Source organism: Symphalangus syndactylus, chromosome 23, assembly GCF_028878055.3.
Source record: "Symphalangus syndactylus isolate Jambi chromosome 23, NHGRI_mSymSyn1-v2.1_pri, whole genome shotgun sequence".
Taxonomy (NCBI): Eukaryota; Metazoa; Chordata; class Mammalia; order Primates; family Hylobatidae; genus Symphalangus; species Symphalangus syndactylus.
In genome coordinates, this window is record NC_072445.2 from 39833579 (window position 1) to 39855871 (window position 22293).

Below are 22293 nucleotides of genomic sequence, written 5' to 3' on the forward strand. Positions count from 1 at the left end.
TCGAAAAAAACGGACCTCTTTAATCTTTGGCGGGAGCATGTTGGGAGTGTACGGCAGTTGAGGTAGTTTGCGAGATTATAAAGCGTTTTCTTATCAGAGCATGCCAGGTCGCTCACTGTGGTCCGTAGTGCCCCCAGGAAACAGCCCTGAGCCCCCGTCCCAGGCTCCAGCTCCCCAGCCCGCTGGGCACAAAGTTGAGAAGAAGGAACTAGAGTGTCGGGGACCACAGGCGGGGGTGGGGCTGTGACGTGTGGGAGGGCGGGGCGGGCAGCAGGTGAGACGCCAGGTCTCCGGGGCTCCAATCACTCCAGAGACTGAGCCATGGGGAGAAAGCACCGGGACGAGGATGACGAGGCCTACGGTGAGACTGGGGCGAGGTCCGGGACCCTGTGGAGGGAGGGGAGGACGGGTGCTTTGGGAATGGTGTCTGGGGCTGGCTCCAGGGAGAGGAACTAAGGAGAGTACTGTGTCCCTGAGGGGAGGGCCTGGGAACCGGGAGCCATGGAGGGAGGGAGTCAGGGTCCTGGGAGGAGGATGGGGCTCCGGGGCTGAGGCTGTTGCTGGGGAGCCCATAGAGAGTGAAGCTGGGTGCCTCTGAGGAGTTTGGGCTGAGGTCCTTGGGAGGAGGGGGGGATTTCAGGCCTGGACTTTGGGTCCCTAAGGGCAGGGCCCTAGGAAACAAAGCCGAGATGGAAGGTGGCAGGTTGGGGCCCTGAGCAGAAGGGGGCTGGAGGCTGGGAGTGTCCTGTGCTACAGAGCCTGCAGCGGGTGAGGCCAGGGTCCCTGTAAGGAGGAGGAGGTTCAGCCTGGAGGCTGGGTCCCTGAGAGGGAAAGCTGCTTGTGGCCTGCCGGCTCCCTTGAGGAGTGAGGGGACCCTGAGTGGGCTGGCCTCTGCCTGCCAGGGTCTCTGGGAGAAGTGGCAGAGGGAGTGGGTTCTGCTGGGGGTCCCTGTGAGGCGTTGGGGCTGAGGGTCTTTGTGGAAAGGGGGCTGGGGTCCTGCCTAGGGGTCTCTGTGAGGAGCTAGGAGCAGGAGCTGGTCTTGGGGTACTCTGAGGAATAGGGACAGGGCCCCTGGGGTTCCTGTGAAGGGTGAGGCCTGAGGGGAGAAACAGCAGGGAGCCTGTTTCCAGAATCTGCGAGGAAAAGGGGCTGGGGTTCTGAGGAGAGAGGGAGCTGGGGACCGGCCTCCAGATCCCCATGAGCAGTGAAGGCTGGGAACTCACCTGCGGAGGCCCCCCTGGGCTTCTGGTCTGAAGGGGAAGGAACCCCTATGAGGGACCTTCTTGAGGAGAGGCTTGAGTCCCTTAGGGCCATAGGGGAGCGGGCAGTGAGGACTCTCGAGTAGACTTCCTGGAGCGGCTTCAGGTCAATCATTGTCCATGAGCCATGGAGGGACAGAGTCCAGGGCACCTGGGGAAAGTGGACCCCACCCGCCCCTTCCCAGACTACTGCCCAGCCCTCGGCCCTCCCTCCTTAGCGCCCACAAGGAACCCTGACTGCCCGGCCCTCCTCCTCCCTGTGTGTGTACTCAGGGAGGACCAGGAACTCAATGTGCCTGCAATCTCTATGGCCAGGCTCAGGTGTCACTCTGACTACTGGCCCAGAGCCCGGAGCACACTGTGGCCAGGGGACTGAGGTCCCACCAGAGTGAGGATGTACAGGGCCACTTCCCTCCCCAGGCCCTGCTGGGGTTGACACCTTTGTCTCCAGTTTCTTTCCCCATAGCCTTGAGCCAGAGGGTAAGGTAGGGCCTGGGGCAGACAGGGGAAGAGGCTATGACCTCCCTGAGGGGCTGTGGGTCTGTGTGGTCCCTGGGCAGGGATTAGGGAGGAGACAGGGATGAGAATGAGGGAGTGAGAGCCACTGGGAGTCCCACATCCCAGCTAAAGGGAGACTCGGGAGAACCGTGCCAGGGTAGGGCAGGGGACCAAGGCCATTTCCCAGACTGACTGCCTTGAGATGTGAGCCGGAAACTATAAAGGCCTTCCTTCCCCTCCCCATGGCAGCCTGGGTGGAGCTCCCAGGGAGCTGCTGAGCTGCTGATCAGGCCTGGATCCTACCTTTCCTGCTCCCCAGTTTTCCCCTCCTGCCAGTCCTGCCCTAGCCCATCTCCCTCCAAACACCTGGGGCCTGGGTAGGATCCTGGGGCTAGGAGGACTCAGCAAGACAAGATATGCAGAGAGAGACTCATCCTCCACACCTCTTCCCATGTCCCTCAGGGAAGCCAGTCAAATATGACCCCTCCTTTCGAGGCCCCATCAAGAACAGGTGAGCTCTGGGCACTGCTCCAGGGGCTGGCGGGGGTGGTGGGTGCACTGTGGAATCCAGTATTTGCTTTGTATTTGCTAAAATATTAGTAAGAAACTTGTGAAAAAGAGAAACTCCTGCCCCAGATGGGTGGTGCCCTGGGGGGATTGTTGTGTGTCTGGAGCAGGCATCGAGGGCTTCCCAGGTCTGGGGGGATGTTCTGTTTCTTGACTTAAGTGCCGGCTTCACAAGTGGGAGAACTCACCCAGCTGAGCCCTTGCCAGTTGTGTGCTTTTCTGTCTTTTACTTGAGAAGAAAGTTTATCCACCCAGAAAAAGGTTTTCTTTCTGTGTTTTGGAGATGGGGGTTCACTGCAGGCTCGAACTCCTGTGCTCAGGTGATCCTCCTGCCCTAGCCTTCCGAGTAGCTGGGATTACAGGCATGCACCATCATACCAGGCTAATTTCTTTGAGATGGGAATCTCACTATGTTGCCCAGGCTGATCTCAAACTCCTGGCCTCAAGGGATTCCCCTGCCTCAGCCTCCCAAGTAGCTGGTATTACAGTCATGAGTCACTGTGCCTAGCTAGGTTTTCTAAATAAAATATTTTTAAAAAATTAGCCGGGCAGTAGTGGCATGCGCCTGTAATCCCAGCTACTCGGGAGGCTAAGGCAGGAGAATTGCTTGAACCCAGGAGGCAGAGGCTGCAGTGAGCCAAGATTGCACCACTGCTCTCCAGTCTGTGTGACAGAGTGAGATGCTGTCTCAAAATAAAAAAATAAAAGCAATAAAAATATAAAAATAAAGCCTACTGATGACCACGTTGCAGCATCCCCCAGCTCTCTAACCCTTGACCCCTCCAGACCATAAGCCCTACCTCCCCAAGTCTCCTTAGCTCAGCCTCCCATTTCTCTCTCAGAAGCTGCACAGATGTCATCTGCTGCGTCCTCTTCCTGCTCTTCATTCTAGGTTACATCGTGGTGGGGATTGTGGGTGAGTTTCCAGCTGCTCAGAGCCAGGGCAGTGGGTGAGGGACAGTAACCCAGGGAGGGACCATTCCCATAACTGCCCCACTAAGTCCCTGTCCTCCAATGACTCATCCGTGCCTCTGTCTGCAGCCTGGTTGTATGGAGACCCGCGGCAAGTCCTCTACCCCAGGAACTCTACCGGGGCCTACTGTGGCATGGGGGAGAACAAGTGAGTACAAAGGCGAGAAGAGGAGTGCGAGAGCGAGGCGAGGTGGGGTGGGCAGGAGACACCCCCCCAACTCAGGCTCCAGACCTGTCCATGCTCTTCCACAGCCTTTCCCTGCTGTTCCCACCCCACCTCAGCATCCCTGAATCTGACCACTCCAGGCCACGTTGAGAACCGTTGCTGGACAGTTAGCTTCTTGAGTCCCACCAGAAATGGGAGGCAGTGGAGAGTCGTGTTAAGTGTATGAGTTTTACAGTTCAGAGATTGGTGTTTCGATCCCCACCTGGACCAAGTTTTGGTTGTGTGGCCTTGGACAAGTTACTCAAGCTCTCTGAGCTTTGATTTCCTTATCTGAAATTCAAGGAGAATTCCAGAAGCAATGCCAACAGTCCTCACATGCAGATGTCCAATAAGTAATAAAACCTCAAATATTTATATAGCATTTACTATGTTCCAGGCAGGCAGTAAACTTTACACACACAAGCTCATTGAAATCTCATGAGGTAGGCACTATTCTTTTATATGGAGTAGAACCAAGACCGAGAACAAGTGACTTGCTCAAGATCGTAGAGGTGATATGAAGTCATGGAGCTCCAAGTTCATGCTCTGAGCCATTTGTCAGCTGCTGCAATGGTGACTTACTCTGAGAGATCTTCTAGGCGTCTCCCTACCTCCCCAGCTGAGCTAGGGCCAGGAGCTGGGGGGTGACTGGTCTGGGCCACGTGGGGCTGGGCCCACTGTATTCTTGAGAAGCCACCCTGGTGGTCCCTCCCCTCCCCCAACACCTGACCAGGCCCTGATGCACATGGTCCCTCCCCTCCCACAGAGATAAGCCGTATCTCCTGTACTTCAACATCTTTAGCTGCATCCTGTCCACCAACATCATCTCAGTGGCTGAGAATGGCCTACAGTGCCCCACGCCCCAGGTCAGAGCCTGGGACCTGCCTCTGCCCCAGATCTCACCCAGGGTCTCAGGTTCCAGCCCCTTAGTGTTCTCTCTGCACCCAGGTGTGTGTGTCCTCCTGCCCGGAGGACCTATGGACTGTGGAAAAAAATCAGTTCTCGCAGACTGTTGGGGAAGTCTTCTATACAAAAAACAGGAACTTTTGTCTGCCAGGGGTTCCCTGGAATATGGTGAATATTGCCCCTAACCTCATCACTGTCGCGCAGAAGGGCCAGGGTGGGCACGGGTGGGAGTGGGAGTTGGGTAGATGATCACCAGGTTGGCTCTCCTGGGGAGTGTGGGACAGGCTGAGCCCCATGGTGGTGGTGAGGGGATCTGCTTCTTCATCCTGCTCTGTGTCTGTGTGTCTGTGTGTCTGTCCTTTCACTCCTGCCACAGATGGTGATCACAAGCCTGCAACAGGAACTCTGCCCCAGTTTCCTCCTCCCCTCTGCTCCAGGTGAGAAGCACAGATTCCTTCCTCAGACATCATCTAGTCCAATGTTTTCATTGCTTGAATGAAGAAACCAGGCCCAGAGAGAGTGAAGTCACATATCTTGTTGGTGGCAAAATTGGAATTAGCATCAGGTCTTCATTTTTCTCTTTGTTATATGGCCTTGCAGTCAGACAATCAGTGTTTTGGGGACTATTATGTGCCAGGTGCTGGGGACAGAGGCAGGGATAACAACTGCTCCCTGCTTCAGCTACATTCTAGGTGAGGAGATCAGAGTTGTTCACAAAGAGACTGTATGAAAACCTCATGAAAACATACATGGGTGAATCTACACACACATTTTTTTTTTTTTTTTAGACGGAGTCTTCCTCTGTTGCCCAGGCTGGAGTGCAGTGGCGTGATCTTGGCTCACTGCAACCCCCGCCTCCCGGGTTCAAGCAATTCTCTGCCTCAGCCTCCCGAGTAGCTGGGATTACAGCACATGGTGCCCACCACCACGCCTGGCTAATTTTTATTTTTATTTTATTTATTAAATGTATTAAATTTGTATTTTTAGTAGAGACGGAGTTTCACTATCTTGGCCAAGCTGGTCTTGAACTCCTGACCTTGTGATCCACCCACCTCGGCCTCCCAAAGTGCTGGGATTACAGGCATGAGCCGCCATGCCCAGCCTGCACACATATTATTTTTATATATGCACAGGGAAAAGGCTAGAAGGATATTTGCTCAAATGTTATAAGTGAACGTGGCTGGGTGGTAGGATCACAGTTGAACTTTTTTTCTTTTACAGTATGCTCTTCCTTCCAATAGCAAACGTTCTTTTTTTTTTTTTTTAAGAGATGAAGTCTTGCTATGTTGCCCAGGCTGGTCTTGAACTCCTGGATTCAAGCAATCTTCCCACCTCAGCCTCTCAAAGTGCTGGGATTACAGACATGAGCCCCGACACCCAGTTGCAAATGTCATTTTTAATATAAAACAATTTTTAGGCCAGGCATGGTGGCTCATGCTTGTAATCCTAGCACTTTGGGAGGCTGAGGCAGGCAGATCACCTGAGATCAGGAGTTCGAGACCAGCCTGGCCAACATGGCGAAACCCCATCTCTACTAAAAATACAAAAATTAGCTGGGCGTGGTGGCATGCACCTATTATCCCAGCTACTCAGGAGGCTGAGGCAGGAGAATGGCTTGAATCCGGGTGGCAGAGTTTGCAGTGAGCCGAGATTGCGCCACTGTACTCTAGCCTTGTTGACAGAGCGAGACTCCGTCTCAAAAAAAAACAAAAATTTTAGGCCGGGAGAAGTGGCTCACACCTGTAATCCCAGCACTTTGGGAGGCTGAGGCAGGTGGATCACAAGGTCAGGAGTTCGAGACTAGCCTGGCCAACATGGTGAAACCCCGTCTCCACTAAAAATACAAAAATTAGCCAGGCGTGGTGGTGGGCACCTGAAATCCCAGCTACTCGGGAGGCTGAGGTAGGAGAATCGCTTGAACCCAGAGGTGGAGTTTACGGTGAGCCGAGATGGTGCCACTGCACTCCAGCCTGGGCAACAGTGAGACTCCATCTCAAAAAAAAAAAAAAAATTAGACAATTTATAGCATAAGATGAGATATCCAGTTATCAATTTAAGTACAATAAGGAGTATCTCAAGTGAATACTTCAAAGTCAAGTAGATCTGAATATAAATTCTAGCACTTTCCAGCCCTATGGTCTTGACCCAACTATGCAACCTCTCTGAACCTTGTTTCCCCATCTTTAGAATGTAAATGACAGCGAGGTGCAGTGGCTCACACCTGTAGTCCCAACTGCTCAGGAGGCTAAGGCAGGAGGATCACTTGAGTCCTGGAGTTTGAGGTTACAGTGAGCCACGATTGTGCCACTGCACTCCAGCCTGGGCAACAGAGTGAGAAATCCTGCCTCTAAAAAATAAATAAGCTAGGTGAGGTGACTCACACCTGTAATCTCAACACTTTGCAGGGCTGAGGTGGGAGGATTGCTTGAGCCCAGGAGTTTGAGGCCAGCCTGGGCAACATAGCAAAACCCCATCTGTACAAAAAATTTAAAAATTAGCCAAGTGTGGTGGTGCGCATCTATAGTCCCAGTTGCTTGGGAGGCTAAATGGGGAGGATCGCTTGAGCCCAGGAGTTCAATGTTGCAGTAAGCTATGATCGTGCAGCTGCACTCTAGCCTGGGTGACAGAGCAAGACCTTGACTCAAAAATAAGTAAATAAATAAATAAATAGGTAAATAAATGACAAAGCAAGGCTGCCTGGCAAAGTTGTTGCAAGGATGGCAGTAAGTGGCTCTGTAGGCACATAACAGGTGCCAAAGGAGGTAGGGATAAGGTCAGAAGGCTTCCTGGAGGAGGCGAGATGGAGCTGGATTTGAACAGGGAGTCATGGATGGGATTTCTGGTGGAAAGAGAGCCCTGAGAGAGAGGCACAGTAAGAGCAAAGGTATAGAGTAGAAGGGAACATGGGCTGGATTTGGACAGCAGAGCCTGGAAGCCTGGCCAGGGAGTGTGGACGCTGTCTCTGGGGCAGAGCCTCTGGAGATGTCTGAGTCGCAAAGGGACCCAGAGCCCTGGAGTGATGAAGTCCAGGCTGTGCCACAGTCTCCCTGGCACTCCACTCGGGTAGAGGGCGGATGGAAGGGTGACAGGGTGTTCTAAGAGTTGAGGCCAGCCGAGAGGAGGGTCCAAACCAAGGCACGGCAAAGAGGGGAGGCAGGGGATGGACTGGGCTCCACAGGGCAGAAGCCCGTTTTTGAAATCAAAAGCAGCCCACTGAGGGACGCTTCATCACCCTTCCCTCCCCTAAGGGCACTGTGGACTGGGAGGGGGCCAGAGACCCTCCAGGCAGAGCTCCTGGCCCCCAACCCAGCAGCCCGGCTCTCCCTTCCAGCTCTGGGGCGCTGCTTTCCATGGACCAACGTTACTCCACCGGCGCTCCCAGGGATCACCAATGACACCACCATACAGCAGGGGATCAGGTAGGCACCTCCCTCCCCCACATCCTGGCCACACCCCTTCCACCCACAGCCCCATCTGACTCTGTCTCCCCAACAGCGGTCTTATTGACAGCCTCAATGCCCGAGACATCAGTGTTAAGATCTTTGAAGATTTTGCCCAGTCCTGGTATTGGATTCTTGTGTGAGTCACCAGATTCCCCTCCTCTCGTGTCCTTGCCTTCTTCCTCCCTGATCCTCTATCCCCTCGCCCAGTGTCTGAAACACAGGCTTTGGACAGAGGAGGAGGAGCCAGAGCTCAGAATGGATTCCAAGACCAACAGGATTTATAAGGGAAAGAGGCCTCATCTGGGAACATTGGGTGGTGTGTGGAAAGGCAGGGGGGGCCTCTGAAAGGGGAAAGATTTGAGGGGCTAGGGCTGAACCTCACTGTCCTCACCCTGCCTACAGTGCCCTGGGGGTGGCTCTGGTCTTGAGCCTACTGTTTATCTTGCTTCTGCGCCTGGTGGCTGGGCCCCTGGTGCTGGTGCTGATCCTGGGGGTGCTGGGCGTGCTGGCATACGGCATCTACTACTGCTGGGAGGAGTACCGAGTGCTGCGGGACAAGGGCGCCTCCATCTCCCAGCTGGGTTTCACCACCAACCTCAGTGCCTACCAGAGCGTGCAGGAGACCTGGCTGGCCGCCTGTGAGTGTCCTGCCCACCCCCAAGCCACCAGCTACCCAACGACTGCCCTGGGCCATGCCCGGCCCCAGCCCTGGCCCTGACCTAGGTCTGTCTGCCCCATCCTCTGCAGTGATCGTGTTGGCGGTGCTTGAAGCCATCCTGCTGCTGGTGCTCATCTTCCTGCGGCAGAGGATCCGTATTGCCATCGCCCTCCTGAAGGAGGCCAGCAAGTTAGGGCCTGCCTGGGAGGGAGATGGGGTTGAGGACAGCGTGGACCCAGGGGTGCTAGGGCACCTAGGGGGTGCTAGAGAGGTGGCAGGGAGCCTCAGAGGAGAAGGGAGAAATAGCACAGTGGTGAACACTGCTGTGGCTTTGCCTCTCTGAGCCTCTGCTTCCCCATCTGTAAAATGGGGGTAACAATAATTCCTGCCTTCTAGGGTTGTCTTGAGGATTAAATGAGTGCCTGGAATATGACATAGGCCTTCTAGAGGGGTTGGTGGGAGTGGTGGTGGCTGAGTGGAATGGCAGGAATCCAGGCCAGGAGGGGCAGCAGCTTGCTCCCAACCAGGAACTGCCACACACACCTGCCAAGGGATCACGCTTAGGGGTGATCTTCCCTTACTCCACCCGAAGCTGCCCCAGGTGGCTTCTCTGTGACTCTAGTTTCCTGTAAGGGTCATGTGAGCCTGATTTATTCAGTTCTGTTTATCCAGTGAGCACCTACAGTATGCCTAGCCCTGCACCAGGCCCTGAGGACACAGATATGAAAGATAATGTTACTGCCCCTGTTGGTCCCACCCTGGGGGAGTGGGGCAGGCCCCAGTGAGGTCAGAGGGGTCAGCACCCCCCCCCTTTTTTTTTTTTAGACGGAGTCTCGCTCTGTCAGCCAGGCTGGAGTGCAGTGACACGATCTCGGCTCACTGCAAGCTCCGCCTCCCAGGTTCACGCCATTCTGCTGCCTCAGCCTCCCAAGTAGCTGGGACTACAGGCGCCCACCACCATGCCTGGCTAATTTTTTGTATTTTTAGTAGAGACGGGGTTTCACTGTGTTAGCCAGGATGGTCTTGATCTCCTGACCTCGTGATCCGCCCGTCTCAGCCTCCCAAAGTGCTGGGATTATAGGCGTGAGCCACCGCGCCCGGCCGGGGTCAGCCCCTTGAGAAGATGGACAGCTGGGGCGGTGCCGGTGAACAGCTCTTGTCTCCTTGCAGGGCTGTGGGACAGATGATGTCTACCATGTTCTACCCACTGGTCACCTTTGTCCTCCTCCTCATCTGCATTGCCTACTGGGCCATGACTGCTCTGTATCCTCTGCCCACGCAGCCAGCCACTCTTGGAGTCCTGGGGGGTGATGGAAAACAGAGCAATACTTGCCCTGTACAGTGCCTTGGTGTCACTGGAAGAGGTGCCCCTTTCTCTGGGCAGACACAGCAGCACTGTGCCTGAACAGAGTTGAAAAGGTGCACACAGGCTGAATTTCAGCCCTCTCTGTGCAGCAAACGATCTGCACAAGCACCTGGGAACAGGTCCCTAAGGAGTGAGTGGCCCGTGGAGACCTCGTGTGATCATGCTTTCCTTGACTCCCCTCTGGGTACCTGGCTACATCGGGGCAACCCCAGTATGTGCTCTGGGCGTCCAACATCAGCTCCCCCGGCTGTGAGAAAGTGCCAATAAATACATCATGCAACCCCACGGTAAGAGGAAGCGGGGGACACGGAGGCGGGACTAGTAGGGCTGAGGGGCTGTAGGGGCCACATTCCTCATCGTGCAGAGAAGACTGAGGCCACAGAGGGCAAGAAACTCGTGCAAGGTCACACACCCAACCCCCAGCAGAGCTAGAAGAAACCAGTTCCCAGAATACCTGGTACTCCTGTTGAGCCGTCCATCATGTGGGGAGGGAAACTGAGGCTGGGAGAGACAGCCCTGGATACCAGGACTTACTCCACCCCTCCCCAGGACATTCCTCTGACTTGAGGACCATCAACCACTTCACCCTCTGAGTCTCAGCCTACTCCTGTTTGTTTGTTTGTTTGTTTGTTTGAGACAGGGTCTCGCTCTGTTGCCCAGGCTGGAGTGCAGCAGTGCAATCTCAGCTCACTGCAACCTCCATCCCCCAGGCTCAAGCAATCTTCCCACCTCAGCCTCCTGAGCAGCTGGGACTACTAGTGTACGACACCACGCCAGGCTAATTTTAAGCTTTTTGTAGAGGCAAGGTCTTGCTGTGTTACCCGGGCTGGTCTTGAACTCCTGGGGTTGCCCCGATGTAGTCAGGTACCCAAGCAATCCTCTGGCTTAACCTCCCAAAGTACTGGGATTATAGGAGTGAGCCGCCACACGCAGTTCCACTCCTCTGTAAAATGGGGATAATTATAATACCCATCCCTGGGGTGGCTGAGATGAAATGACTTTGGGCACATAAAGTGCTTAGTACAATGCCTGGCACCTGATAAGAGCTCAATAACAGGTTGGATTGTATTGTATTATTAAGTCTTCCTCCCTTGGAACACAGAGCCCTAGGTAGTAGCCAGGTGGGACTCCCTGCGGGGGACCTGGGAGAGAAGCTGCTTCCAAAACTCCTCTGTGAGGTTTCCCGGGAGTGGCGCTGGGCTGCTGGGAATTTACTCTTCTCAAACCTGTCATGTCTTCACCTCGTCTGAGCTGGGAACATGAGCTGGGCTGCAAGCATTAGCCCCACCCCTATTAAAAAGGGGAGGTTTGGCGGGCGCGGTGGCTCCTGCCTGTAATCCCACCACTTCGGAGGCCGAGGCGGGCGGATCACCTGAGGTCAGGAGTTTGAGACCAGCCTAGCCAATATGGCAAAACCCTGTCTCCACTAAAAGTACAAAAATTAGCCAGGCATGGTAGCAGGTGCCTGTAATCCCAGCTACTCAGGAGGCTGAGGCAGGAGAATTGCTTGAACTCGGGAGGTGGAGGTTGCAGTGAGCTGAGATCACGCCATTGCACTGCAGCCTGGGTGGCGAGACTCTGTCTCAAAAAAAAAAAAAAGGGAGGTTTATTTACATGTACAGAGGACCCACTATGTGCCAGGCACTGGGTATACAAGGCCCAAAATGATGTGGTTCTTTTTTTTTTTTTCTTTTTTAATGGAAAAAAAAAGGCTGTTACCCAGGCTGGAGTGCAGTGATGTGATCATGGCTCACTGCAGCCTTGATCTCCCAGGCTCAAGTGATCTTCTCACCTCAGTCTCCCAAGTAGCTGGGACTACAAACGAGTGCCACCATGCCCGGCTAATTTTTTTTTTTTAAGAGATGGGGTTTCACTATGTTGCCCAGGCTGGTCTCAAACAACCAGGCTCAAGCAATTTGCCTGCTTCAGCCTCCAAAAGTGTTGGGATTATAGGCGTGAGCAACTGCGCTGGGTATAACGTGAGTGTTGTTTTCAACTTGCTTGTGATCTAGCAGTAAAGACTGACAGAGGCCGGGCGCGGTGGCTCACGCTTGTAATCCCAGCACTTTGGAAGGCCGAGGCGGGCGGATCACGAGGTCAGGAGATCGAGACCGTGATGAAACCTCGTCTCTACTAAAAAATACAAAAAAAAAAAAATTAGCCGGGCGTGGTGGCGGGCGCCTGTAGTCCCAGCTACTCGGAGAGGCTGAGGCAGGAGAACGGCGTGAACCCGGGAGGCAGAGCTTGCAGTAAGCTGAGATTGCGCCACTGCGCTCCAGTCTGGGCGACAGAGCGAGACTCCGTCTCAAGAAAAAAAAAAAAAAAAAAAAGACTGACAGAAGGCCGGGCGCAGTGGCTCACATCTATAATCCCAGCACTTTGGGAGGCCGAGGCAGGTGGATCATGAGTTCCGGAGTTCGAGACCAACCTGGCCAATATGGTGACAGAGTGAGACTCCATCTCAAAAAAAAAAAAAATTTTTTTTTTGATTAGCCAGGCATGGTGGCACAGACCTGCAGTCCCAGCTACTTGGGAGGTTGAGGCAGGAGGATTGCTTGAACGCGGGAGGCAGAGGTTGCAGTGAGCTGAGATTGAGCCACTGCACTCCAGCCTGGGCAACAGAGTGAGACCTTGTGTCAAAAAAAAATTTTTTTTGGTTATATTTGCTAGAAATGTTTGTTTTTTAATTTGTGACTTTTTACTTTTTATTGTGGGAATTTTTAAACATATGCAAAGTAGAGATGATAGCACAGTGAGTTCCCTGTACCCAGATTCCACAATCCTCAACTTTCTGCTATTCTTATTTCATCTATATCCTCACCTATAATTTTTTTTGTTGTTGTTGAGATGGAGTTTTGCTCTTGTCTCCCAGGCTGGAGTGCAGTGGTGCGATCTCGGCCCACTGGAACCTCTGCCTCCTGGGTTCAAGCAATTCTCCTGCCTCAGCCTCCTGAATAGCTGGGATTATAGGCGTCTGCCACCACGCCCGGCTAATTTTTTGTATTTTCAGTAGAGATGGGGTTTCACCATGTTGGCCAAGCTAGTCTTGAACTCCTGACCTCAAGTGATCCACCTGCCTTGGCCTTCCAAAATGCTGAGATTACAGGCGTGAGCCACCGCACCCGCCTCGTAAATTTTTTTTTCTGGAGACTTTTAGGGCAAATTCTGGACATCATGCCATTTCACCTGTACATACATCGAGATGGATCTCAACAGATAAGAACTGTTTAAAAGCATAGCCACTATATCATTATCACATCTCACAAAATTGACAATAATGCCTTAATATCATCAAATACCTAGCCTGTTCTATTTGCTGGAAAGGGTTTTGGTAGACGTTGCAGAGGCTGCTCTGGAATGGGAATGCTGAGTGAGCGCCTTCCCCTCTGATTGAGACTGAGGGAGCTGATTATGCTTATGCTATAGGCAGACCAAACTGAGTTTGAGCCTGGAGATGGAACTCTCTGACACAACTTGACTCCCGCAGTTCAGAGAAGCTGCTACTTCCCACCTGTCAACTCTGGGAGGGGCAGGAGCTACTGGGAATGGGACACCCAGGCTCCATACTGAGGTCCCCGAAGCCTGAGCCTACTCTATCCCCGTCTACCCTCCCAGGCCCAGCCTGTGAACTCCTCGTGCCCAGGGCTGATGTGCGTCTTCCAGGGCTACTCATCCAAAGGCCTAGTCCAACGTTCTCTCTTCAACCTGCAAATCTATGGGGTCCTGGGGCTCTTCTGGACCCTTAACTGGGTACTGGCCCTGGGCCAGTGCGTCCTCGCTGGAGCCTTTGCCTCCTTCTACTGGGCCTTCCACAAGCCCCAGGACATCCCTACCTTCCCCTTAATCTCTGCCTTCATCCGCACACTCCGGTAAGGATGGGGCAGGGGCCTGGTCATTGTAAGCACGGGGGACCCAGGGGTCCTGGAGCTGTCTCTGACTGCATAACACCCTCTGCAGTTACCACACTGGGTCATTGGCATTTGGAGCCCTCATCCTGACCCTTGTGCAGATAGCCCGGGTCATCTTAGAGTATATTGACCACAAGCTGAGAGGTGAGTCTGGAGTTGGAGTAGGAGTTAGGAGCTGGGGAAGGCCATTAGGGAGGGGCAGTGACCAAACATGAGCTTTCCTCGTTCCCAGGAGTGCAGAACCCCGTAGCCCGCTGCATCATGTGTTGTTTCAAGTGCTGCCTCTGGTGTCTGGAAAAATTTATCAAGTTCCTAAACCGCAATGCATACATCATGGTGAGCTACACTGCAAGCAACCCTTTGTTCTGGTGCCCTTTGGTCTAGACATCTCCATTCTGGTCCAGGCAGCTTGCCTTGGTAACTCTGACCTTTCCACCTCCTTCAGATCGCCATCTACGGGAAGAATTTCTGTGTCTCAGCTAAAAATGCCTTCGTGCTACTCATGCGAAACATTGTCAGGTTAGGCTGTTCCCCACCCCCTTTGTGGCTCCCTCCTCTGATCTCCCACCCAAGGCTGGCTTCGTGGGCATGCTGTGCTCAGCCGGACCCTAGACTTGGTTTAGTGCTCTGCTCTTGCCATCTTGAAATGTGAACAATTTTCATTTTGCACCAGTCCCCACAAATTACGAAGCCAATTTTACTCTCAGCATTGCCAGGCCTCTCACCCTCAACCTCCCCTAACTTCTGGCACAGGGTGGTCGTCCTGGATAAAGTCACAGACCTGCTGCTGTTCTTTGGGAAGCTGCTGGTGGTTGGAGGCGTGGGTAAGGGACCAGAAGCTGTGGGGACAGAGGGTAGGGGTGCTGGGCAGCTGAAGAGGTGGCCTCAGAGGAGCAGCACTAACCCCCAGAATTATTCCACAGGGGTCTTGTCCTTCTTTTTTTTCTCCGGTCGCATCCAGGGGCTAGGTGAAGACTTTAAGAGCCCCCACCTCAACTATTACTGGCTGCCCATCATGGTGAGTGACTCCCCTCTCTGCCGCTTCACCCCCAACTCCCCAGAGGAACCCAATAACCCCAACGGGTCATGTCTTCCAGACTTCCATCCTGGGGGCCTATGTCATCGCCAGTGGCTTCTTCAGCGTTTTCGGCATGTGTGTGGACACGCTCTTCCTCTGCTTCCGTGAGTGACACCCCCAGCCACCTGTCCCCAACCTTAAAGTACTGAGCCGTTCAAGCATTTTTTTTTTTTGGAGATTTGGTGCTTCTAGAAACAATGCCTTTGTGAGCTAAACGAACCAGAGGGAGCTTCTTGTGACATCCTGAGGCCAGGAGTTTAGGGAAGAAGGGAGAGAGTGAGCCCCCAGGCCGATAGGCTCTCCAAAGAAGGAGCATTCTGATGGAGAGGTCTGTGCTATCTTCCCTAGGAAATTTCGGGTAGCAGTTAGCCATTAGAGGCCAGGCGCGGTGACTCACGCCTGTCATGCCAGCACTTTGGGGGGCCGAGGTGGGCAGATCACCCTGAGGTCAGGAGTTCGAGACCAGCCTGGCCAACATGGTGAAACCCCTCTTTACTAAAAATACAAAAAATTAGCTGGGCGTGGTGGCGGGTGCCTGTAATCCCAGCCACTTGGGAGGCTGAAGCAGAAGAATCGCTTGAACTCAGGAGGCGGAGGTTGCAGCGAGCCGAGATTGCGCCAGTACACTCCAGCCTGGGCGACAGCAAGACTCCGTCTCAAAACAAAGAAAAAAGATTAAAAAAAAAAAAAAAAAAGCCATTAGAGAGTCTTCCCAGCAGGTGGCTGTAGCGGCAGGGGATTTTCTTACTCTACAGCATGCATCCATTCAGGGTTTGCCAGGCTCCTCCTAAGCGACTGACATGCATTTTTTCCGCTAATTCTTATCATCGCTCTATGCAATATAATATTCCCGACCCCACTTCACATGAGGAAACTGAGATTACATAACCTGCCCGGGGGTAAACGTGGTGGCGCAGCTCAGATTCCAAACCTAGCAGGCAGCTTGCCTCCCAGTCCCCGATTTCCTGGCCCCAGGGTCCGCTTTAACCGGTCTCTGTTGCGGCTCAGTGGAAGACCTGGAGCGGAACGACGGCTCCCTGGACCGGCCCTACTACATGTCCAAGAGCCTTCTAAAGATTCTGGGCAAGAAGAACGAGGCGCCCCCGGACAACAAGAAGAGGAAGAAGTGAGAGCTCCGGCCCTGATCCAGGACTGCACCCCACCCCCACCGTCCAGCCGTCCAACCTCACTTCGCCTTACAGGTCTCCATTTTGTAGTTAAAAAAAAGGTTTTAGGCCAGGCGCGGTGGCTCACGCCTGTAATCCAACACTTTGGGAGGCCGAGGCGGGCGGATCACCTGAGTCAGGAGTTCGAGACCAGCCTGGCCAACATGGTGAAACCCCCGTCTCTATTAAAAATACAAAAATTAGCCGAGCGTGGTGGCATGCACCTGTCATCCCAGCTACTCGGGAGGCTGAGGCAGGAGAATCGCTTGAACCCGGGAGGCAGAGGTTGCAGTGAGCCGAGATCGCGCCACTACACTCCAACCTGGGTGACAGACTCCGTCTCCAAAACAAAACAAACAAACAAAAAAAGATTTTATTAAAGATATTTCGTTTTCTCAGTAAATCTGTGACTCATTCTCTCCACGACGACAGGCGGCCTTTTTTTTCCGCGCCCGGCTCTTTAAAATCGGCCCCGCCCCCATGACGCGTCCTGGTGCCGCGGCCAATCAAAAAGCCCAATACGGCTGGTCCCTTCTTCACCCCAGCCAGTCCGCTTCCCGTTCGGGTCACGCGCTCCGGGCCTCCAAGAGGGCCAATCGGAAGGGCAAGCTTCGAGACGCTGCGTGATCACGTGGGAGGAGATGAGCTGCTTGAAGACCAATTAGAGTCCGGGAGCGCGGCAGGGCCTCCAGACCAAGGCGGGCTTAAGGGTGACATCGGCGCTTTAAAGGGTCCGGGTCAGCTGACTCCCGACTCTGTGGAGTCTAGCTGCCAGGGTCGCGGCAGCTGCTAGGAGAGATGACTGGGGAGCGACCCAGCACGGCGCTCCCGGGCAGATGCTGGGGGCCGCGGATTCTGGGCTTCTGGGGAGGCTGTAGGATTTGGGTGTTTGCCGCGATCTTCCTGCTGCTGTCTCTGGCAGCCTCCTGGTCCAAGGCTGAGAACGACTTCGGTCTGGTGAGTCACCCGTTGCATAGCCCCATCCCCGACCCGCGCAGGGGATCGACCCCTACTGTCCCCCGGAATGCGGGCCGGCTGAGCCGACTTTCCGCGACAGGACCCTTTTCTTTCTCCCAGATCCCGTTTCCTCCGACCGCTCCCACCCCCTCTCCCTCTCCGGGTCCCGGTCTTACTCCTCATTCGAGCCCCTTCCTCTTTTGGGGTCCCCTTCCCTCCCTGAAGGCTCCTTCTCCTTTCGTAGGCCCTCCCCTGCTCCGAGCTGCCAGCTTCGCTCCAAACTGTCCTTCGTGTTCCTCTTTCTTGTTCTGGGACCCCATCCCCTACTCGGGATCCCCATTAGATCCTCCCTCTCCCATCGGAACGTGAGTTCCTAAAACCCCCAAGACAAGTTTGTCTTTGTTGACCCTTCCTCCTCCCATGACAGGTGCAGCCGCTGGTGACCATGGAGCAACTGCTGTGGGTGAGCGGGAGACAGATCGGCTCAGTGGACACCTTCCGCATCCCGCTCATCACAGCCACTCCGCGGGGCACTCTTCTCGCCTTTGCTGAGGCGAGGAAAATGTCCTCATCCGATGAGGGGGCCAAGTTCATCGCCCTGCGGAGGTCCATGGACCAGGGTATAAAGATGCTTGGGTGAAAGAGCCGGTGCTAGGTTGGATGGGTGGGCAGCCCAATGGGCCCAAGGGCCCTGAGGATAGGGGAACTTAAAGGGTTGGTTGCCTGAGTCCCTGAGGGGTAGGGGGAACCTGAGAAGGGCAAGTGTCTAGGACAGTGATCTGGAAATTGGGATCACCAAGGAGTTGGACATTCACTTAGCAAACATTTATTGGGTACTATATACCTATAACAGGCACTATTTTAGGTTTAATGAATATAGCCACGAACAAAACAGACCAAAAATCTCTGCCCTCACAGGATTTAAATTCTATTGGAAGGAGACAGACAAGCATAATAAACAAGTAAACTTTTTTGTCTGTTGCAAGGTGATAAATGCAATGGAGAAAAATAAAACAGGACAAGAGGTACAGATAGTGCAAGTGTTGGATTGCACCCTGGGACCATCGGCCCATCCTTCCGGCCTGGGTCCCTAGCAGGAGGTGGGAAATTAACGGGAAGTGGTAGAAAGGGTACCTGCAGAGTGCTCACTCTGGGTTTCTTCCTCCACTTTTTTTTCAGGCAGCACATGGTCTCCTACAGCGTTCATTGTCAATGACGGGGATGTCCCCGATGGGCTGAACCTTGGGGCGGTGGTGAGCGATGTTGAGACAGGAGTGGTATTTCTTTTCTACTCCCTTTGTGCTCACAAGGCCGGCTGCCAGGTAGCCTCTACCATGTTGGTATGGAGCAAGGATGATGGTGTTTCCTGGAGCACACCCCGGAATCTCTCCCTGGATATTGGCACTGAAGTGTTTGCCCCTGGACCGGGCTCTGGTATTCAGGTCTGTGTCCTAGGAGATAGATGGAGAGGGCTGCCTTGTGGAGAGTCTGAGGGATACCCCCAAATGGACTCCTTTCCAAGGGGAAGATTCTCTGAAGTCAGATTTTCTGGCTTGGGTGGGATTCCTTGAAAGACAGGGCGTCCTGGTAGGAACACATTATCAGGAGAAGAGGGAACTTTGCCATTGGCTTCCCATTTGGCATTGTCAACAGGACTGTGCTAGTCCATGCGATACCCTCATGCAAAGTAGAAAAAGGCACTGCCTCTTTGGACAGATACAAGCCTGTGCCAGGGTGCACAGCTTGGCGAGTGAGCACAGGTTGGGTTTAAGCTCTCGTGCACCCTGTGGCTGGGCTCCTGGTGCACGTGTCCAGCTGTACACCCTGGGAGAGCTTCTTAATTCAAACAGGGTGTGCGTTTATGGGATCCGACTGGAACCCTCAGTGAGCAAGGGGTGAACTGAAGGGGACCATATATGTGATTGCATTTGGGAAGTGGTGGGTTCCCTGCCCCTGCCTCTGAGCCCCTAGAGTCTCCTTCTGTGACACCCAATTCCCTTTCCCACAGAAACAGCGGGAGCCACGGAAGGGCCGCCTCATTGTGTGTGGCCATGGAACGCTGGAGCGGGATGGAGTCTTCTGTCTCCTCAGCGATGATCATGGTGCCTCCTGGCGCTACGGAAGTGGGGTCAGCGGCATCCCCTACGGTCAGCCCAAGCAGGAAAATGATTTCAATCCTGATGAATGCCAGGTCAGGAGTCCATGAGATGTTCCCTACCCATTTGACCCTCCCTGCCCTCCAGAGCATCATTTCACACACAGACCCAAGGTCTGACTGCTCAGCTTAGTGCCACATACCCTTGCTCCTCTCGGGGACAGGGCATTTTCCCTGTTCCCTCCCTGAGGTCCTGTCCTCTCCCCTCAGCCCTATGAGCTCCCAGATGGCTCAGTTGTCATCAATGCCCGAAACCAGAACAACTACCACTGCCACTGCCGAATTGTCCTCCGCAGCTATGATGCCTGTGATACACTGAGGCCCCGTGATGTGACCTTCGACCCTGAGCTCGTGGACCCTGTGGTAGCTGCAGGAGCTGTAGTCACCAGCTCTGGCATTGTCTTCTTCTCCAACCCAGCACATCCAGAGTTCCGTAAGTGCCTCATGGGCGGGGTCAGCAGGGAGAGCCCTGTGTCTAGACAAGGCCTGGGCAGAGACCCTCTCCCCCTGACTCTCCTGTTCTCCCCAGGAGTGAACCTGACCCTGCGCTGGAGCTTCAGCAATGGTACCTCATGGCGGAAAGAGACAGTCCAGCTATGGCCAGGCCCCAGTGGCTACTCATCCCTGGCAACCCTGGAGGGCAGCATGGATGGAGAAGAGCAGGCCCCCCAGCTCTACGTCCTGTATGAGAAAGGCCGGAACCACTACACAGAGAGCATCTCCGTGGCCAAAATCAGTGTCTATGGGACGCTCTGAGCTGTGCGGCTGCCACAGGGGTATTAGGCCCAGGACTCTGCCTTCAGGACCACGGGTCTGTAGAGGGTCTGCTGGAGATGCCTGAAAGACAGTTCCATCTTCCTTTAGACTCCAGCCTTGACAAAATCACCTTCCCTTTACCAGGGAAATCACTTCCTTTAGGACTGAAAGCCAGGCGTCCTCTCCCACAAAAAAGTCCTGCCCTCATCTGAGAATACTGTCTTCCTATATGGCTAAATGTGGCCCCATCACCCTCTCTGCCCTCCCGGGACATTGATTAGTCCTGTCGGGCAGGGCTAGTGAGATGTAGAATTGAATAAATGTGAACTCAGGGAACTGGGGAAGGCTGAGCCTCCTCTTTGGTGTTGGGGTAAGATAATCGCTTTCAACAGGGCTGGTGAAAGTCCCCAGATGGCAGGATATTTGGTTTCAGAGTAAGGACTAGGTGCACCACCACGATTAACTATTTATCAATCAAAATGTTTGTAACTTAAAATTTTTAGGCCGGGCGCTGTGGCTCACGCCTGTAATCCCAGCACTTTGGGAGGCCGAGGCGGGCGGATCACGAGGTCAGGAGATCGAGACCATCCTGGCTAACATGGTGAAACCCCGTCTCTACTAAAAAAAAAATACAAAAAATTAGCCGGGCGAGGTGGCGGGCGCCTGTAGTCCCAGCTACTCGGGAGTCTGAGGCAGGAGAATGGCGTGAATCCGGGAGGTGGAGCTTGCAGTGAGCCGAGATCGTGCCACTGCACTCCAGCCTGGGCGACAGAGCCAGACTCCGTCTCAAAAAAAAAAAAAAAAAAAAAAAAAATTTTTAATGAAGAATAATAAATATTTGTAGAGTCTCTATGGTTCTGTCAATACACATCTTCATGTCTGTTTTCCTCATGTATCCTTGTAAGCCTGGGTGAGTTCTGGGGAGAGAGCTGATGTGCATACTGCCTGTGAAAATCTGACTTTGGCAAATCAAATCCTGTTTTCCTTTTGACATTCCCTCTTTTTTTGTTGTTGCTTCTTTTGAGACAGGGCTCGCTCTGTCACCCAGGCTGGAGTGCAGTTGCACACTCACGGCTCACTGAAGCCTCAACCTCCTGGGCTCAAGTGATCCTCAGATCTCAGCCTCCGGAGTAGTTGGGACTACAGGTGGGTGACACCATGCCTGGTTAATTTTTTTTTATTTTTAGTACAGACAAGGTTGTGCTATGTTGCCCAGGCTGGTATGGAACTCCTGTGCTTAAGCAGTCCTCATGCCTCAGCTTCCCAAAGTGCTGAGGTTTCAGCTATGAGCCTCCACACCCAGACTACATTCCTTCTTATCACCGAGAAACAGGTTGATCTTCACAGGTGTAATGAGTATGAAGGGAGCGCCATAAGATATTTTTTATTTTTTTATTTTTTATTTTTATTTTTATTTTTTTGAGACGGAGTCTCGCTCTGTCGCCCAGGCTAGAGTGCAGTGGCGCGATCTCGGCTCACTGCAACCTCTGCCTCCCAGGTTCAAGCGATTCTCCTGCCTCAGCCTCCTGAGTAGCTGGGATTACAGGTGCCCGCCACCACGCCCGGCTAATTTTTGTATTTTTAGTAGAGACGGGGTTTCACCATGTTGGCCAGGCTGGTCTTGAACTCCTGGCCTCAGTTGATCTGCCCGCCTCGGCCTCCCAAAGTGTTGGGATTACAAGCGTGAGCCACAGTGCCAGCCGGCTATTTTTTTAATTTTTAGTAGAGACAAAGTCTTACTATATTGCCTAGGTTGGTCTCAAACTGCTGAGCTCAAGCAATCTGCCGGCCATGTTCTCTCAAAGTGCTGGGATTCCAGGCTTGAGCTACTGCACCCAGCCTGTAAGATATTTTAAAATCCACACTTGGCAAAGCGTGGTGGCTCACACCTATAATCCCAGAATCTGGGCAGCCTGCAGGTGAGTGGGAGAGCCCTTGCTTTCTGCCATGTGGAAGGAAAATGCAGTGCCTAGATGAGATGTTAAGAAAGTTAAAGAGGCTGGGCGCGGTGGCTCACGCCTGTAATCCCAGCACTTTGGGAGGCCGAGGCGGGTGGATCACGAGGTCAGGAGATCGAGACCATCCTGGCCAACACGGTGAAACCCATGTCTCTACTAAAAATACAAAAAATTAGCCAGGCGTGGTAGCGGGTGCCTGCAGTCCCAGCTACTCGGGAGGCTGAGGCAGGAGAATGGCGTGAACCTGGGAAGTGGAGCTTGCAGTGAGCTGAGATCAGGCCACTGCACTCCAGCCTGGGCGAAGGAGCGAGATTCCGTCTCAAAAAAAAAAAAAAAAAGTTAAAAGGCCGGGCGTGATGGCTCACGCCTATAATCCCATCACTTTGGGAGGCCAAGGCGAGCGGATCACAAGGTCCAGCCTGGCCATCATGGTGAAACCCT

The 22293-nt window shown here is 53.6% G+C and overlaps 2 protein-coding genes across 4 annotated transcripts; both read left to right on the plus strand.

Moving 5' to 3' along the window:
* Nucleotides 1–321: 321 nt before the first annotated feature.
* SLC44A4 (solute carrier family 44 member 4) lies at nucleotides 322–16490 on the plus strand. 2 transcript variants are annotated; one of them, XM_055263192.2, is made up of 21 exons: nucleotides 322–361; nucleotides 2220–2268; nucleotides 3167–3240; nucleotides 3366–3444; nucleotides 4268–4367; nucleotides 4450–4575; nucleotides 4784–4844; nucleotides 7739–7826; nucleotides 7903–7986; nucleotides 8253–8488; nucleotides 8598–8697; nucleotides 9679–9771; nucleotides 10059–10161; nucleotides 13490–13743; nucleotides 13832–13926; nucleotides 14015–14118; nucleotides 14228–14301; nucleotides 14536–14606; nucleotides 14706–14800; nucleotides 14880–14964; nucleotides 15869–16490. In XM_055263192.2, exons 1-21 carry the CDS (start codon nucleotides 322–324, stop codon nucleotides 15988–15990), a joined length of 2133 nt encoding a protein of 710 aa, XP_055119167.2. In that variant the 3' UTR covers nucleotides 15991–16490. The 2 variants fall into 2 exon arrangements, with proteins under 2 accessions (XP_055119167.2, XP_055119168.2); XM_055263193.2 differs by lacking the exon at nucleotides 4450–4575.
* Nucleotides 16491–16660: 170 nt separating this feature from the next.
* On the plus strand, nucleotides 16661–20230 carry NEU1 (neuraminidase 1). 2 transcript variants are annotated; one of them, XM_055263903.2, is made up of 6 exons: nucleotides 16661–16983; nucleotides 17411–17603; nucleotides 18163–18425; nucleotides 18992–19174; nucleotides 19349–19571; nucleotides 19668–20230. In XM_055263903.2, the coding sequence occupies exons 1-6, from the start codon at nucleotides 16825–16827 to the stop codon at nucleotides 19892–19894; spliced, it is 1248 nt and encodes a 415-aa protein (XP_055119878.1). In that variant the 5' UTR covers nucleotides 16661–16824; the 3' UTR covers nucleotides 19895–20230. The 2 variants fall into 2 exon arrangements, with proteins under 2 accessions (XP_055119878.1, XP_063489264.1); XM_063633194.1 differs by having other exon boundaries at nucleotides 16695–16983; nucleotides 19349–20230.
* Nucleotides 20231–22293: the final 2063 nt, after the last annotated feature.